Here is a 19,730-nt window from a genome sequence, read left to right on the forward strand (position 1 = left end):
TGTAAATCATGCTCATGATTTCCTGGATTAGCACACTGAACTCCCAGTGTGGTTAATTATGGTCTTAGGGTTTTGGGTTTTTTTAAATTTATTTTCCATAATTAGAAAAGACTTTCTTAATCCTTAAGGCAAAGTTTCCTTAAGTATAAATAAAGTGTAAGAAATTTTCTTGCTTCCCATCTTAACCCTTACATGTGCCAAACAAGTCTGCATTGAGCAGAATACCCTGTGTGGATCTTGTAACTATTTTGGAAAATCAATTTTTGAGTTGTTATGGCTAATAAAATGCAAGAGAACATCAGAATTAATATGAATACCATTTGAACAAAACAGAAAGCAAACAGGTTTCTCCCTTATTAACAGGTTGGCTGCACAAACCAATTCCCCAAATACCAACATGTAGAAAAGCAAAGCACTAAACTGTACATTTTATAAAATATCACATCAAGCTGCATAATGAACGATATATCCCACAGTTTTTCATGTTTTGGGGGACCCAGCTCATCTATATCATGGTGGTCTCTGTCTGCATAAAGGAGTGAGCTCTGGAATTGCGGTGGAGCTGGGAAACGCTCTCGGATCCGTTCCGAGAAATGGAGCTGTGCAGTCTGTAATCTCTGCCTGCTGTCTGCTTCCAGCACAAACTCCGCCACTTCCTCTTCAGCTCCCCCTGCACCTGTGTGAGAAAGAAAATGCACAATACGAGCTGAAAATTTCCTTTTATGTCAGGAACTTCTCCACATCTACTGGGTGTCACATGGGGATCTCTAGGAACAGAATCATTGAATGGTTTGGATAGGTATAAAATTTTAAAGATGATGTAGTTCTACTCCCTTCCAAGGGCAGGGACACCTTCCACCAGACCAGGTTGCTCAGAGCACCACCCAACCTGGCCTTGGGATGGGGCTTCCACAGTTTCTCTGGACAACCTGTTACAGTGTCCACCACCTTCACAGAAAAGACTTTTTCCCTCTAAATCTACCACATATCACTTTAAAAGTGTCCTGACACTACAGGCCCTGCTAAGAAGTTTTTTGCCGTCTTCCTTATAATCCCCCATTTATCTAAGGTGTTGTAAGGTCTCCCCAGATTCTTCTCCTTTCCAGGCTCAGCAATCCCTGCTCCCTCAGCCTTCACAGGAGTGGTGTTCCAGCCTTCTGATAATTTCTGTGGTCTTCTGGAGCTGATCTAACAGGTCCATGTATTTCTTGTACTGATCTTCTGGCCATGCTTCTTTTAGTGCTGAGTAGAGCTGGCTTTTTGGGCTACAATGCACATTGCCAGCTCACAGTCCATTCTTCATCCCCAAGTCCTTCACTGCTGGATGCTCTCAACCCTTCATCCCTTGGTCAGCACTGCACAGACCCAGGTGCAGCACCTTGGACTTGGTCCTGTTGAACCTCTGGAGGTTCTTTCCTCCCTCTCCACAAGCCTCTCATGGTCCCTCTGGATGGCATCCCTTCTCTCTAGAGTATCCAACCAGTTTTTCGAAGGTCACATAACTGAGGGAAGACTGCCTACACTGTGTGTGAAGAGGTGCCCTAAGGTCACTTTCTAAAATCAATTTTGCATCACTTGTGCTGCAACATTAGCTTTTGATACCATTATTTATTTATTAGCTATTTATCTCATGTACATAAGGCATAGAATCAATTGATTAGCCCAAAATCAGGCATCTCATGAAAATCAGAGACCAGGATAGCACTCAGCAGAGCTGAATGTTAATTGTCTTCTTCAGACAGATTCCTTCTGCATGGTGGCTGAAAACAAAAGGAATTCCTTGCATCTTTCTCAGCTGAGACTATGAAAACTACAACATGCTGAGCACTTCTGGAAATCTTGCTTTTCTGAGATTTAGACACTGGCAGAAAATTACCCCCAAATACTTACTAAATGGTATTTCAAATTCTGGATAAATTTCCAGGCATGTCACTTGCATTTTGCTTCTAACAGAGCTAGATTAGATCACCTTAAATAGCAGAAGACACCAACACCTCACTTTGCAAGGAATTTGATTTTAAACAGCTCATAAAACTCTTCACCCAACTACACTGATTTCTCCTGTTGTATAAAAACTGCCACAAATATATTCCACTAATAGGAATGCAGACATCTTCTAAAACAGTTCTGCGTATCAGAGCAGAATTATAGGGCACTTAAACATTTACTAAAATCAATATTTAACATTCTCAGTAGGAAAGGTGAAACTTACTTCACTGTTCAAAAAACAATACAGGACTGCAACAATCAACCCCTGGAAAGAGACAATATTCTTTGGTTAGCAGGCAGCACTCACCTAGGTCAATGAAAGTTCTTTTAAATAAAAACCTTAAAATTTACCTGAAAAGATCCCAAACACAACTCAAAGATTATTTTATAATTGTTGGAACTGCGGTCAGGAAACAGAGCAAACACTGTGTAGTGAACTCCAAATAATGGAATAAGCAACAACGTGGATTTTGCAAGTCTCCTGGGTAAAGGAAAGAGACAAAGCTGAAATTCAATGATGAGCTCTTGTTTTACTGAGATGAATGAGTAATTGTATGGTAAGTCTGTACATTGCACATGCACAGTGTGCAAACAGTACATAGGAAATGTGGTCAAGAATCATCTCAACTGAGAGATTTTCATAAGCCTCAATTCTAAAACTTCACAGCTTTACTAATGGTATTAAGCATACTCCATTAAATCATTTTCAGTGCTGTCAATTACACAATGCAATTTAGCAGAAGACACTACTGAAGCTAAGGAAAAAACTTTAAATTACTTAGAAGAACTGCTCTGACAAACAGCTCATGAAATATGGAATAATAAATTGCTACTTTTACCTTATCTGTCATTTATTTCACTCTAATAACATCAATTTTACATATTGTACAGGGCCAGCCTTGCACAATTTTGGATGTCTGGTATCAGATATAATTTGAGAAGTTATAATGTTGAGTTCCATAATCTATCACTGTCTTGATGAATTTAACTTGTTTCAGCAATGTAAGGATGCTGTTGTGAATTCACCTATTTTATCAGAAAAGGTATTTCAAGTAGTTCAGTTTTTTCTTTGTTAGTCCTCATGCCCTTGCTTTGTTCATAATAAACAAGGGCTGCTGTTTATGTGGAAATAATAATTTCTGACAGCAAAGCTTCTCAAGAATAGTAAATTCACATCTAAAGATGGTACCAGAAGTAAGAAAAATAGGGATTCCTTAGCAGAAGAAATTAATTTACAACGGGAGGAGATGACACTGGCAGGAAATTCCCTGTTTTCCCAAGTGTAATGGAAAACTGATTTTATTTGAACTTAGCCTTATCCACTGCAAAAGTAAAATGAGCAGCAAAAATGATGGAACCTGCTACAAGCAGGTTCAGAGGAAGAAAAATGGTGACTCTCATGAGTAGTTAGATTCATATTTCACATTTACTCTATACCTGGCTTAGTAATTTTTGTCTAGTTGATTCTACATTCACTGTGCTTCACTTACATTTTAGTAAAAAAAAAACTTAGTAAAACAAAACAGCCTTATTCTTTCCTGCATTTTAGAAAATGCATGTACAATTTTATAAATGAGCTTCCAAGACCTTTTAATTTGCCCTGCAGAGGCAGTTTCTTGAGGAGGATAATCTACTTTCCCATGGGTATCAGCTAAAGACCAGAAATGCAAACTTAATCAGGCAATCAAATGCTAAAATCAAAGAATTTACAGAGCTGAATAATGAAGATCAAGGTTGCTATTAATGTGAATATTTAATATTATAAAGTACTACAGTAAACTGTGGAAAATGGTGGGACTGAAAGCAAAGGCATGCCTAATTTTCAAAAAGTAAATATGTACCACATGGAAGTAAAAAAAGCTTTATGTCACAAGAAGTAAACTTGAGGGGATTTCCTGCCTATAGGTTGGTCATTGAGCTACTGTGGTAGTTTGTAAAGGTTTCTTGAAATTTTTCAACTTCTAAATCAGTTAGAATTTTTTTAACTGAAACCAGGACATCTTTATAACAATGTGGAAACTGCACAGTTTAATCTAGATTCAATAAGCTCTCCCACATGTTTAGATAATTGAATCAGCAAACACAAAACAAGGCCCTGGTAGCTCTGCAAAAGAAATGTCCACTTGTGTTTTTCTGCCACTTTTCTGTGGCACATCAGAATTTTTCACTTTTTCTATCAAACATGACACTGTCTACAAAACACATAAGGTCCTGCTTCTCTTGGCTTTAACAATATTCTTTATTTCTCCATATCATGTTTTGCCAGCTTTTAGGACAGGAATTCAGTATTTTTTAAATGAAAGGAAGGTGTTATCCAGCAGCACATTTTCAAAGGCCACTCACAGCAGCTTTGGATTTTCAGTGCTCATGTTAGGTTTTGTCACTCAAGTATCATATTGACACCCTGAACTGTCAGTCTGTGTCTGGGCTTTAAAATAAGACCTACAGACTTGATTGCAGATTATTACATATCCAGCAGCTCTTAAAATAAACAACAATAACAGATATGGCAATAAAGAACAAAATTCATTTGAGCAATGTATTTGAATTGTCCTCCAATATAATTTGATTTTAAAGTTGTGGAAACAAAGACATTTTAGGATTTGATGTTCAAACCAAAACACAAATGAAGAAAATCTGAACAGAAATGAAGTTGATCTAAGCCAGAAACAACCGTTTTTATCTAGAAAAGTAGACTGTACTTCAAATCAACATAAAATATTATACTTAAATTTTAATTTTTTGGTAGCAATGTAAGTTCTCTTCAGCTCATAAAATATATTTCAGTATTTTAGAAATTTTCAAAAAAAAGTTTTTAGAGTTGAAGGAAAATTTTTTAAAACTTTTCTTATGTCAAATGAAACATTTATACATCAAAAGAAAGATATTACTCTCCATATATTTTGTATCAACATATTAATTCATGGACTAAACTCAAATTAAAAAATAGCTTGTTGATCTTCCTGAAATTTAGTGTTTTTTGTTGAATTTAGTGTTTGATAAAAGTGTAATTATCTCCATTTCAGCATAGTTGTATTTATTAAACCATATGTAAAAGTAGATGTAAATTCAATGTAATTATAATAACACAGCAGTTGGTTTTCAGCAGATGAAATCTTAGGGATTATTTTGGCTCTGTTATAATATCTAAAAATAAGACTCACTTGTACTGTGACTGGTCATTTCCTCCGACATCTGGAGATCTTAACTTCTGCAGCAGGATTCTTATAATGCTTATGAAAAGTATAAAATTCACCTGCAAAGAGAACAAATATCGTGGTGATTTCTGAATCCTCTGCTCAACACAGAGCACAAAGAAATCAAGGCAGAGTCAGTGTGGAGTTGTGCACCTCCCTCCAGAGCCCCTCAGCTCTGCAGTGCCAAACCTGCTGAGCTCTGCAGCACCAGCAACCACTGCCTGCCCACCAGGGCTGGCAAAACTCTTTGAAAGCCCCAGTTTTCAGAAATTTCCTCCTTCCACTACTCCAGCTGAGGGCAGGTTTCCCAGCAGGATGGGATGTGGTTTTCTGCAATCAAGCACTGTCCTAAATTGTCACATGGATTCACAGCTGGAAGCCCAGAGGCAGTTTTGACCTTCCCTGGCTCCTCACCTCAACTTTCACTATTTTCTGTCTGAGTTAGGGTTAGGGAAGATTGTTGCACAGCTGATCTGTCTAATCCAATCAAGCACAAAAAGGCCTCTGACAAGTATCTGACTGTCTTGGATATTGATGCTGACATTATGAATGAAGGATCACACAAGTGCTGGGGTTGGAAGGGACCCCTGGAAATCATCTAGTCCATCTGAATCCCTGCAGCCTAATTCTCATTACAGCCCTCTAAGACAGAAGAATAGCATTTTATTTTGTATTTTATTTCATATTTTACTTAATAGAAAGACAATTGCATAAAAATCATTATGATCAGAACCGTATCAGTCTAGAAAATTGAACTATAAAACTCAATATATCCTAAGTCTCACTCCCATTATTTTTTCAGCCAACTTTCAGTTTGTCTTGGTCACCATCCTTTCTGGATTTGGATCCTTTCGTGTGGTCAAGAAAACTGTTCACTAAATACATCACATCCATACTGAAGTAAGGAACAGTTGGAATCCACAACTTCAGAGCAACAATGTGTGCTAAAAACTGCAACTCCAGCTACAGAAACAGCTGCATCAAATGAACACATCTTAGAATAAATTAATCTAGAGAAAAATTTATCTCATGGTGAAAATGAGAATTTTGTTGTTTTAAACTAACCCCATCCCAAAACACAAAATCAGGAAGTGGGGTACCTAACCTGTCTCACTGCTATAAATCTCTGTCTTCATGAATTGGTTGGACCCATTTTCTTTCTCCTAAAAATTTGGCTCTGAGCTTTTCAAGTTCAATTAATTTCAGTGTCTTCTGTAGCACAGCCTATAGAATTTCAGTTACTAATAAATAAACCATGGTCATAGCAACAGCATGTCTTGTGTTTTTAACATTTTATTTGAAATGACAGGTGAAGGGTAGTAAATGGATCTGACAGGGATGAAATAAAAATTTAGGAAAACCTTATCTAATATCTTTTTTAAAAAAGAATAAAAAATAAATGTTAGAAAATATAGGCTTTTGCTGAACTTAACATACATTTTTTTTTTTTCAGGCAGATGATAACTTAGAAGCTTACCTATAAAGGTAGCAGACAGAAATCTGTTATTGCAGATTTTATCTGCAGATTTAATGCAGCTGAGTGCACACAGCAGGGGATATTAACTTGCCATATGCACTGGAGCCAGTGTTAGTGGACAAGGAGAGAATGGCTAACAGCACATTCACTTGGAACATTCACATCCCACTGAGTAACTCTGAAGTGTGTACAGCATGGAGTGTGAACGTCTGCCAAATGACTCCTCTCAAGCCAAAATTCCCAGGAGGAAATGCCAGGGAATGCCACTGAATTAACTGAAGTCATTCCCACTGTGCAAATGGTACCAGAACTTGCTCTCACAATACTGCTGGACAGATCAGACTTTGCTGCCTGACCAGAGCTCCATTTGCTCAGATCACAACTCTTCCCAGCCTTAAGCAGGATCCAGATGCAGCTCAGGTCTGCCAGCGTGCCCTGGGATAACTTCCAGGTCCAGGACTGCTTTGGAGGAGCACTGCACATGGAGTCTCAGATAGCTGCTCAAACTGAGCATCCAGAGAACAGAGTTTCCTGTAAACACCAGGTGGTTTGTTTTGCTTTAATCTTCCAACATATTTTCCTCACTCTGGATTGTTCCCCGTTCTCCAGCTCCTTTGAGGTCCAAGTATTCCCTTCATGCTGTTCCTCTGTTGCATGCTCATTTCTTACCCTATGTCATTTCACATATATGGCCTCCCCATCTTTCTCTTCAAACTGCAGGATTCACTCTGATAGCAATGACAGGAATTTCTTCCAAAATGATTTTCAGCAGGCACAGATTAAAAGGCAAGCCCAGACATAATGCAAACTCCTGAAATCTTGTGTAATTTTATAATGCCCTAGATTTTCTGCCTGCAATTTTAAAAATGAAGCAAGTATGTCTAAAATACCTTAATTTGCTCTCTGACTGTTTTCAGAAATGAACATATAACCATATAACCAAAGTTAATTACACAATCATTACAGTGAACAGGAATATAATTACACTCCTCCAGTAATTCTAATGAGTTCCAAACAGGAAAAGCCCTGTGAAACATTCTCAAATGGTATTATTTTGCAAATGCTTTGTGTTCAATATATATTTCAGTGGGCTACCAATTAAGGAAAGATATACACAGCCATACTTTTTTATGACTAATATCAGATTGTCAATTGCAGGACTATCTATTTACACACAAAATCAAATCTGCAATTCATTGAAAAGTATAATTAGATTTTTCCTTCCTCCAGGCTCATAAACAGGAGAGATGTTAAAGAAAGAACAACACACAAATAAAAGGAACTGCTCATTTAATAGGATGCAGATAAATTTTGAAGGCAACAAATTTTAATGGCCTTGGCATCTGTTTAACATTTCTCCTGCAGCACAATTTCTTTTCATTAAAACAGAATTCTTGCCTATCTGTAACTAGCAGTAAAGAATAATGGTTACATGCACTGCACAATGCTGAACAGATCTATAATTCATGCTTCAAATTTTACTTACTATAATAGAAATTAAAATTGGTATTCGTATAACCCACCAGGGACCACCATGCTCATTTGTATCCCAGCAACTATTAAAAAAAAAAAGAGGGAAAGTCACGTTGACATTAATATCATCTGGCAAGCAAGACCTATGAGGAGAAGTATTTCTTACAAACAAGTCAGAGCACACTAAAATAATGCCTGCTCTAGCCTAGAATTTGGCATTCAATCATTTCCTGCTATTAATTTTATTGCCTTTGTTTTAATATACATACTTAATTTCCCCACCAGGAATACTGGGTCCAGATGTGGAGTCCTCAGCATAAGAAAGATGTTAGAACAGGTACAGAGAGGACCCCAAAGGTGAGCAGAGGCCTGAAGTACCTCTCCTACAAAGACAGGCTGAGAGAGCTGGGGTTGTTCAGCCTGGAGATTACAAGGCTCCATGGAGAAACTGTGACTTTTCAGCACTTCATTTTTGCTTGCAGCACCTTCTTATCCAGCAGAGAGAAAAGAGATGGGGTCTGGGAGCAGTCCCAGTGCATAAAGGGGCTTTTATAGGGTTAGGGTTCCTTAGAAAATGGACCAATGATATCAAGGACTGAAAACTGACCAACTACTTAAAGGTTTTAGGTAAGAAATGACCAATTACTTAAAGGATTGAGAAAGGACTGATTAAAGCATTAAGAGATAAAGCAGGGGTCTGCAGAGGGGGTGAGATATTTCTAGCATGAGCCATTCTAAGGAAGCAATTTCTTATCTAAGGGATGATTTTCCAGGGAGGCCCTGTAAAGGGTCTGAGTGACCTGAGTGTGGCATCACTGCCCGTGGCAAGGAGGGTTGGAACCAACTGGTCTTCAAGGCCCCTTCCAACCCAATCCATTCTGTGATTCTGTGAAATCAGCTAAAATATCAACCATACAGGGCTGTATACCATTAAACACCATGGAGGATGTTGATCTTTGTGAGAACCAAGCTTAGTTTCACTTTGTGTGAGGACACTTCTCAGTGTGCACTTAATGCTGACCTCTGGGTAGCAGGAAGATCCAAAACAACTGACAGGTGCAATTGAAATAACATAATTTCTTGTGGGATATTTAGGTTATAGATGCCTGCAACCTGTAAAAATGTGAGATTGAACCTGAAGCTCTGTCTGAAAAACTGAATATTTAATTTTCACCCTGGGCTCAGGACTTTTGATACAAATACTCTAAATGCTCTGAAATGTTAGAGATTAAAGATTAATCACCCTTCAGACTTCCTCTGTAATCATAATGACAAAGGCAAAAGGAATATGCCTTTGGTTTACATGTTAGAGGTCTTGCAAAGAAAGCCTTGGAAATAATTATGTAGGATGTGATTTTTCAGTTTAATTACAGAATAAATTGAAAAATAATAATTAGTACTGTGCAAACTGTTTGTCCACTAGTTAGGGATGTTGTTCCATTCCTTGGGAGCAGCAGGATCAAATCTTATCTTCCTACAAAATTGTCTCAGTTCCCCTTCTCATGCCAGGAGCCAGGTCAGCTCTAGTTAGCTTTAGCTTTACCTGGCTGTGTGCATCTGGCATACTCTTACATCACTTCACGTTTGGGAATGTAATTTATATGTACCCAAAGCTACCTACACTTCAATCTGCTGAGTTACTTGTTATAAAATTAGGATGCCCAGACCTTCCTGCACATTGCAGCACTGAACCCAAGGACCCCACTGCTGTTTTAAACATTACTTTGACAAGATGTGGGTGCCAAGGAGTAACAGCATTATTATCATAACCCATTTTTGCTCTCTCCTGCTCTCTGAGTTTTTCAATAAACATCAAGCATAGAACATGGAGGAGCTCCCAAACACCCACCCTTTTATTGCCATGTCTGAAATTTCAGGTCTGTGCTCATCCCCTCCAGAGCAGCAAATCAGCTCTGTGTCAGCAACACCATATCCAAGGCAAGGATTTTACATGTATGGGGGCACTTTGAGCTTTTTCCTCCCACACACACTCACCCAGTGTCCTCTAGAATGATCCGTGTCACTGTCCATGTAATAATGAATATTGTTGGAATTCCTGGAAAATATCAAGAGGTTCAGAGAATGATCACAAAAATGTGAGTCCACAAAATAAAGAAAAAAAAAAGTTAGAAAAGTTCAGCCTGCTAGTAAGCAGTTATTCCCCAAATATACAGCACATAGTAAACAGTTCCATGAATGGAAGGAGAGTATCTGATGAGCTACATAATTGCATGTATACTTCAACAATGTATTACAAACAAAGACTGCAGGGAAGTGAGTTTATTTCTCATAAAAATGCAGCCATAATTGCTAATACACAAAAACACCTTTCTTAGGTTACTTGCAAGGTGTCAGAGTGACTTACAGGGAAATAGATACAAGTTATGCATTCCCAATGCACCTCAAGGACTGCAATACAAAATAGTAGTATAAATCATTTCATAAGGAACCTTGTCCACACACTGGTTTATTCCTATTTCCCAGCAACACCCAAATGTTTTATGACCACCTTTTACTAGAACCATTAAAGTGTTCCATATAAACATCATCTCATTCTCTGTAAATGAAGGGAATATATGTATTTAAAACCAGATGGACAGTATTATTGTGCTTTTCAAAAAGGATAATTGCATAGCATAGCTCATGGCTGTGCAGCTAAACTTTAATTTTCCTCACAAATTAGGACACCTGAATCATACTTTGCAGTGGCAGCCCTTGCACCAGAGCACTCCCTGGGTGTGGTGCAGACAGCCCAGGTGGAAGCTGTGCAGGGATCAAGACAGCAGTGATGCTCCAGCAGTTTTTGCTTTCTTTTCCTGTGCTAGAGCAGCTGTAACCTGTGCTGGAGCTGAGCTGGGGATCCTGAGACTGGGGATCACCACCAGAGACAGCTCCACCACCTTGGTATGAAACACTGAACCTGCCCAACACACACACACAGGAAAAAGAACATTACTGAAAGGTGTGCAAGTTCTTACCCCATCCTATCAGCAGGTAGATGGTGAAGTGTCTGTTGGGGGAGAATATTAGCACAAGGAGGATGTGCAGGTAAAGTCCTTCTACTAAGAGCCAGTAAAAGTTTGCCATAACACCATACTGAAAAAACACCAGAATTGCCTTGCAGCCCACCTGAAATATGAGAAGAAGGATCAAATTTGTTGCAGAAGGATGCCATTATTTTTATTACAACAGCCAAAAATCTTAGCTTTTTAATAGAAATAAACCAGGTCCAGTAGAAATTTTTATTTTCAGTCAAGCAAATTGTGACATTGTAAATGTTACTGTATATATTAAAAGAAAGTGAATTATTAAAATTATTTAGATGCATCTCATTGCAAATTCACTCAAATTTTGAAAACTTCATAACTTTCATAGGATAAATATAGAAAAATATGGTGGCTATCAATAAATGCACACTTTTGCAACAGTTTGTTAATGAATGGCTATAAAATTAAATTATCACCTACTAGGAATCTAATAGATGTATTGAAGCTTCACATGGCTTCCAAGCACAGTAAAAATTAACAATGAAACTACTTTATGATTTTCTCAAAGCAAAATGTGAAACTGAATGAAAAATATAAATTGGTGCGATGACTAAGTAGACTTAGAAGAAAAAGTTGGCCAGACTTTTAAAAATAGTATTTTCCCTTTAAAAATGTTTTAAACTTTCTTAGTTAACAAAACACAGACTTGTATCAAAAAATTATAGACTGTGTGCTGCTCTTCAGAATTAATTTTCAGAAGCCTGTGCTGCTGATGTTCCACAGTGCTGGCTGCTGCTACTTTGGTACTTCCCAGCAGGAGTTTGGGATGTGAGAATTGAATATGAAAATACTCATGTGGACTGAATGTGCAGAAAAATGTGATGATATGGTGAATGCAATAGACTAAACAAACTGGACCAAATAAAATCTGTAGTTTCTGCCAGCTTTACTCACTTCTCCATTTTAAATACCCTTCATACCTGCATTTCTCTGTTAAAATTCCAGGTACACCAGATACCCAAGCAGGTAACATGCAGTGATTGATTGTTCTCTCTAAACATGGGGGTTTATTAACAAGTGAGATGCAGTCACAGCTGCTGAGCCAAAAGGGCACAGACCTCCTCAGGGAACTTCTCTGTATCCATCAGCCTCCTGTGATGTCTCAGGTACCTCAGTGCATCCCAGCTAACATTCATGCCTGTGTACACTCACACACAGAAAACTAAGACAGAGTCCAAAGGCTTGAATTAATTTCATCTGATTTTAGCTGCCTACAGCTTAGGTTTGAAAGCTATCTAACTCTGGTAAGACTGATCTTACCTCTGGACTTTGGGATATCCATTGCAGATCAGCAGTGGGCCAGAAAATGTAAGATGGATAAAATTAAGCATTTCAAAATGTGTGAAAAGTTGAAATTTTCAAGCAAGTTGAAATTTGCTTTTATGCTTAGGACTCCTTACAATCAGATCAGCAGTGAATTTTTTGTAATCCTTTATAAATTCCAATATTCCCTTGTATTACAGTCTCAATTTACATACCAGAACCCTGCATTAAAATATTTTCCCTTCCTCCTGCAGGTAATCCTGTATCAGCTGCATTTGCAGATGCTGAACTGTGAAGGTATCTATCAGTAAAATTAGCCCATTAATTAATTAATTAATTAATTATAAATTCATTCTCCATGTAATCCTGAGCCAGGACCTACTTACAGAGCATAATGAACTGTGTGTTTTAGAGCTCTGTAAGTGCAGCAGAACAGTGGAACATCTCACATGTGACAAAAGGGGCAAACCTCACCTGCTGTTATGTGTGAAAGGCAGCACCAAGCCAATGCAAGACAGGCTGGTGCCAGACCATCCCACATACAATGAATCAGAAATTAGCCAGCAGTCCACAAAATCTGACATGTTTAAATAGGAAAGTGTAAGCTTTTGTAGCCAAGACTAACGGGAGAATAAATGAAATTGCACAAATCAAGTAGTATTTTGAGAGTCCACTGAACAGTCTTTCAAGGACCTAAGAACTTCTGATTACCCCTGGCAATCTGTCTATTTATTTCACCTAACTAGGGTCTACTAATTCAGTTCCTGTTTTTCTCCATTAGAAATATCCCAGATTATTAATTTCTTTATACAGATTGGTAGTCACTGCTAAGAACTTCATGTTTTGGGACAATATGAATTCATCAAGACAAAAATATCTTCTTCCAATTTTTTCTCACAAGCTTAAATTGTAGTTAATTAAAATTATAAGTGATTTTTGACTGAAACAACAAGGCAGGGAATAGGGTATATCATAGAGAGGTCAGTCTTTTAACTTTTAACTTAAGCAAGACTTGAGATTTTTTTAAACCCTGTACATGAAAATGCAGTAAACATATTAGCTTGCCAAGAATGCAGATGATAACACTTCTGTCATAGCCCAGAGTACAGAGGAGTTAATGAAGACAACTCCTGCAGATATTTAATTTCCTGAGTTCTTTCCCTTCCTCCACTGATACCTGTCCAATTCCTGAAGCCCTGATAAAGCTGCTGGAACAGTCCTAGAGCAGCTGCCTTTATTCACTCCCAGATGATGGCACTTCTGTTTGTCTTCAACTCTCCCAGCTGATTAATGCAGTGGCCATATTTATTCTGAGCTCTATCTGTCTTATTTGTCTTGGCTGATGAAAAGCAGTCCTTCAAGGATATGCAAACAATATTAAGGTCTCCTACTTGTGCTGCAAATTTCTTTATCTGGATATGTCTAATTCTCCCGGTCATTATATTCTCTACACTGAAATCTTGGTATTCCTAAATATTTAAAAGGATCAGGGAAGAAAATTCAGTGACAAAATAGTATTGCACCAGGTAGCAAATGAGGTTTATTACCCATGAAGTTTGATCCTCTGGACAGTGAGCTGTGTTGGAGCTGGAATAGAGAATATCATCCTTGACTAAAACAGAGATTGCTCTTAGAATGAAAGAGAGGAACAGGTTCAGGTGGATGTAGTTCCGAGTACAATGAAGTTTTCTAAAAAGAGATTTAAAAACAGGCATTTTAGATTATGATGCAGAAACTGTTGAACAAACTTCTCTTACTCTGTGGACATTTTTTAGCAATATGAACCTTGAGTAAGAGCATACCCTTTCCTTTTCTGTCATTTTCTCAGTGCTGCCTTCCTGTTTTCTTTCATCTCTTACTTCTGTTCAGTATCACAGACTAAAAGCTCCCAGTGGTATTTCTCTCACATTTTAACATAAGCTGACAATAAACATAGATTATTATATCCTTCTGTGTTTATTCCATTCAATTCCAACTCATTCCATTGTTTTTCTTGCAAATATGGCTTTGATTATCCTGGATATATTTCAGAACCTATTATTTTCTGGTTTCATTCTTTTATTTAACTCCTGTATTTTGCTACATGGTGACTTTTGATCCTGTGATGTTGGTGTATGCAGGAGCAATTAAAAACACATTCAGATAATTTGATCACTTATCCTAGCTACCCAATGAATGCAAAATTTCTCTTCTTTAGTCTGGTAGCCATATGAAAGCCTTACAAACAAATAACAGATAAAATATTCCAAGTAAGTGAATGAGTACTCAGGGGAGTCAAGCTATTAAGTTGAGGACTTTTCCCTTAAAATACAGTCCCTTCAAGATTTTCCTATTTAAAATATTCTTTTTATAGAAAATCCCTAGAAACCAAATTGTTAAGAAGTTTTTGTGGTCACAATCAGCACCTTGAGCTGCACCTGAAATAGACCAGAAGCCAAAGCATTTTAGCAAGCATGAGAAGTGAAAATGAAGATGCAATTGGTGTAAAGGCACTGTGCAGTGGCAAATTCCAAGTATTCTTCCAGTTGTGATTTACCAAACATATATAATCCATTCTGAAACTACTGAAGCAAGGATAGTTACAGTGAGTGTAAGGAAATAAAGAGCAGACCTGCCTTGCTAGCCCTGAATTTGGCAAAGGACATAATAGCAAGCTGAATTTTAAACAGTTGACAAAAATGCAGCAATTGCTGTGCCATGCACATCCTTTGCTGAAATACCACTGTTACTTTGGACTGCATCACATGCTCCTGTGGAATTCAGAGATACATGCAAGCTGTAAATAGGAGGAAACTATTTTTTCTTGAATAACTCATGTAGATGATTAGTTATTCATTCCATTCAGTAGCCCAAATAATAAATGTTGGATATATACAAGGCTGCCAAACCATTATTTTGGAGTTAGTGGGCAAGAAATTAATTCCTAGTTCAAGTATGTTGGGAGGCCCCAACACTCCCTGCAAATTACAGACTCTTCTTGAAGGGGGCCTTAGAAGAGCATATGTTGCCTCCTGAAAAGAAGTCTGTCTTTTCTCTGACTCTACTGGATAACTGGAAAAAAAAGACTTCTAGCTGGATATTTAAATTGAAGGGTTTGAGTACACCTCTTAAATACCTGATCTGTTACACTTGACTTCTGATGATGGGCAACATTCAGATGTCTGCAATTCTCTGTATTAAATGTGATTTTAGTTTTTAGCAGTTTTTAAACTGCAGAAATCTGCATTGGGATGTGCCAGGAGCATTTGCTGGTAGAAGCAGAATAACCATGACTTGCTCAATTAATTTTTTTAGAAGGCACTCCAAACATATTTATAGGTTATGTATCTGTTCTGAATGGTCTCTGAATATTTAGATATTGAGACCATTTGATGGCAGACTGAAAGGCTTACAGAACTCACTATAGGAATATTTCATGAGAGGGATGAGGCTCTGACAAACAACATGCTGTTTTCTACCTATTGTTTGTACTTCCTTTCTACCAAAAACTGTGAGATGCACTTTCTTGGCTTTCTTGGTCTTAAGTAGAGCAGAAAAGTTGTGTGAAGTTCATAATGAAGAATATAAAGGCTATTCTGTTAGGTGGAAGTGATACAGAAAGGCACAAAGGTGGAGGGACTGAGAAAAACTACTGATAAGAACATTTTAGAAGTTGTTTTACTAGTTGAAGATTGCCCTCAGTCTAAGAAAAGTCATAGAAATTAGTCAAAAGCAGTGGGCAGTACTGCCTTTCCTAACACTGCCTAACAAAAACCAGACCCAGCACAATTATCCATACCATTAATACAGTGTTTGAGCTGGTGAGGGCTTGTACTCTGTGTTCAACTCTGGGCCCCTCATATCAAAAAGGACATTGTGCTGTGTAGGTGTCCAGACAAGGCCAATGAATCTGGTGAAGGGTCTATAAAACATCTTGTGCAGGACAGCTGAGGGAACTGGGGTTGTTTTATTGGAGAAAAGGAGGCTCGGGGTGACCCCATTGCTCTCTACAATCACCTGAAAGGAGAGTGCAGCAAGATGGGGACTGGTCCCTTCTGCATGATTCAGGTGAAAGGATGAGAGGAAATGGCTTTTGGTTGCATCAGGGGAGGTTCAGATTAGATATTAGACAAAAAATTTTCAGTGAAAGGGTGGCAAGGCATTGGAATGAGCTGCCCAGGGAAGAAGTGGATCAGCTGTCCTTGGAAGGGTTCAAAAGGTGTTTGGATGCAGCACTTGGGAATATGGTTTAGAGGTGATTATGGCAGTGCTGAGTTGATGGTGGGAGTGGATGATCTTGAAGGCCTCTTTCAGTCTTGGTGGTTCAGTGATTTACAGCACCATTTGGACAAATTAGTGACTGCCTTTGATTACAGTACCCCTGGAAGCCATTCAGAATCTTCCACAAAATGTGGCTGCACTCTTGTCCAGTGATGAGATCAGCATCCAACTAATTCTCAAGAGCAATTCAAGGTGTTGATTTTAATAACCAAATAGAAAATGCTTTATGTAATCATTCCTAAATTAATGTTCATTCTTACATGGGTTGAAATGCCTAAAAATTTGTAAAATGCTTTGAAAATTGTTAATATAAGTGCTAGCAAAAATCTAGTCAGCATTACATTACAGTCAGCTGTTTAACTGCAAAAAGTGTAAACTCAATGCATTTTCTAAATAGCTGAGCAATCAAACAGTTAAAGATGCCTTATCATTGTTAATATTTACTCATGAAAAAAACATACCTGAAAAGGCAAAGAATTATACTTCCTGTTGTAAGAGCAATCAGAGATACACTGTGTCCAAGGGTATAAATTGCTTTCACCCTCACATAGAAGTTGACCTGCACAGAAAAATATATATACAGAAACTACTTACTGATATGTCAAATTGACTGTGAAATTAATGCAATTGACCATTAAATAGCTCTGAAAGCTATAGCATGATTTTCATTCTTTGCCCTACAATACATGATGAGATTGTTATATCTCTATTACAACACATTTTGCAAGGCAACATCTCAAGACAATTGACTTCAGTAGAAAATCTGCCCTCAGAAACTCGAAAGTTAGACACACAATCTGGTACCATTCCAGTTGATTATACCATGTCAATGAGGTCAAATAAAGAATCTGATTCATCAGTTTCCATGAACACAATCAAACTGGTAAGAGCAAGTCAGTTTGAAAGAAGGGATTATCTCTAAAAGAGACAATTTCCCTCAGTCCTTGTGGTCTAGAGTACTTTGTAATGCACTTACACATGAATTTAATTTTAAAGACACATTGAAGTCTCATTAATTTCCTATTCTAAATGTTCAAGTTCTGCATTAAATGTTCACCCAAACAACCCTTTCTTTAGTAAAGTTACTTGCTAAAACTTGGAAAGGAAATTTTTCAATAGATGAAAAGCAGCTGAAATACAGAGTCTGCTGATTAACTGCATTTATCTGTAAACTCACCAGCTACACACTACATTAAGTCCTATTCTGAATGATAACTTCAAGAAAAATAGGGCTAAATATATTTTCAGAATTAAACTGCTTCTCCATTAATGCCTACCACAAAGTCATTAGACTGACATTAGTTTCCACTCAAGCTAGATAAAATATTAAAACAGTGAAGTTTTGTCATTACATTATGAAATTAAAGATTCAAAAAGCAACATAGAACATGCCACATTATAAGAGACAGAATTTCAACATTTACTGCACATGGTTGTCATTTGCCTTCCCAAAAAATGTTTGTAAAAAGTAGCAAGGAAGCAACACTTTTGAGTAAACTAACATAGCCAAAGGAATCTCAAATCACTTAGTGTATTTATTTTTATAGCATTCAAAAGGCCAAGTAAGGAGGTTATTTTAGTAATCCCAATTCATTACGAAATTAGCTGAACATTCCCTTTGCAAATGTTATACAGATATGGAAAAGGCAAAATGAAATGTGGAATGAAATGAAGACTCTTGCAACTGCACTGTTGTAGATATGGTTAAAGGGGAAAAATATGGGAAGCAACTGCCATGGATCTTAAGTGCATTCATAGCAACTGTTATGTTGTTATATATTTCAACCATTAGATTGTAGAATAGATAGCCTTTTGTACTTTTGAATAAAGAAAGTAACTGTTCAAACTGCATTGAGATGATTGAGACATGCTCAACAAGAAAGCTGGACTGGTTTAATTTTTCATCATTCCACATAATTTTGAAAATCCTGCCTAGATTTGATTTCGGGAAAACTCCACTGACTGAGACACTTGAGATTGAACCTATCTGATTTCAGAATTCCTAAATGAAGGAAAAATAGGCGGAAGCCCTGCATAAGCTTACTAACAAAGCATCACCTGCCCACCCACTGCTGTAGCAGTGCCTTGAATTCCTCCTGGCCATGCACAGGAACTGTCAGGCTGCTGCACACCAAGTGACTCTGTCCCTTTGCCCTGCTAGGAGAACACAAGAGGTTGTCTTCTGCCAGAAAAGAACCACACTCTTTCATGTAATGTTTCTGGCATTCTGCACACACACACATGACCCCTACAACAAATAGTCTGGCTAAAATCAAGAGAAGAACCCCGTGTGCTTTTAGCCCAGCAAGCAGCTGTCAGGATCAGCAAGACTGAGTCTCCCTGCTGTGCCAAACAGAAGAATGTGGAGCAACTGCATGGAAGTGTCAGGACTGAAGTCAATCAGCCAAGAGTGCTTTGATATTACCTTAATAATGACCATGTCATTTTGTTCAAGCTAAGCACAAGAAGATTAGAAATAATTACACAGTTGAAATTATTTTATCATATGATAATAATTATCCTGTATTCTGCACTTGAAATGGTAGAAAAGAACATCTTTCCCTTTTTCTCAGATATTTTAGTGGTGTAGTTTTATAATGGACAGAAATCTTAGATGCTACAAAATTTTCTACTGATGAAAAATTAACTGCTTTTCAAGCTGTTGCAAAGGTAAGTAAACACTAACCCATTTTAATCCATTACATCAAAAATTATGATTATTCAAATTCATGTGTTTTGATTTTCCAAAAATGTTTAAATTATTAAAATGCCTTAGATTATTAGCATGAAGCACTTCATCAGACTCAGCACCAAAGATGCTGCAATCATATACTCCTTACATTTCCTGTATGAGCATAAAACAGATGTGTCTTAATTTGCCTCTAAGACCTCTAGAACTCCTAGAGACTCAACAAAAAAAATTAGTAAATGGTGTTCTCAAATTATATGTCAGTAAAATATTCACACAAAATCCATAAAGACAAAGAATTAAATTCCAAATTGTGCTCTGGCAATTGAAAACCA

At 37.5% G+C, this 19,730-nt stretch overlaps 1 protein-coding gene across 1 annotated transcript in view; it reads right to left on the reverse strand.

Annotated features, from left to right (window-relative positions):
- Positions 1–251: 251 nt before the first annotated feature.
- Positions 252–19,730, reverse strand: part of VIPR2 (vasoactive intestinal peptide receptor 2) — a 43,320-nt gene continuing 23,841 nt past the window's right edge. Inside the window, exons 5-13 of the mRNA XM_079301531.1 lie at positions 17,168–17,265; positions 13,994–14,135; positions 11,115–11,265; positions 10,132–10,192; positions 8,150–8,219; positions 5,154–5,245; positions 2,341–2,470; positions 2,213–2,254; positions 252–676 (exon numbers count right to left, since the gene is read on the reverse strand). Coding sequence (XP_079157657.1) covers positions 506–676; positions 2,213–2,254; positions 2,341–2,470; positions 5,154–5,245; positions 8,150–8,219; positions 10,132–10,192; positions 11,115–11,265; positions 13,994–14,135; positions 17,168–17,265 — 957 coding nt within the window. The 3' untranslated portion in view covers positions 252–505. The remainder of the gene's footprint in view (positions 677–2,212; positions 2,255–2,340; positions 2,471–5,153; positions 5,246–8,149; positions 8,220–10,131; positions 10,193–11,114; positions 11,266–13,993; positions 14,136–17,167; positions 17,266–19,730) is intronic.

Source organism: Erithacus rubecula, assembly GCF_903797595.1.
Source record: "Erithacus rubecula genome assembly, chromosome: 3".
In the NCBI taxonomy this organism is placed as follows: Eukaryota; Metazoa; Chordata; class Aves; order Passeriformes; family Muscicapidae; genus Erithacus; species Erithacus rubecula.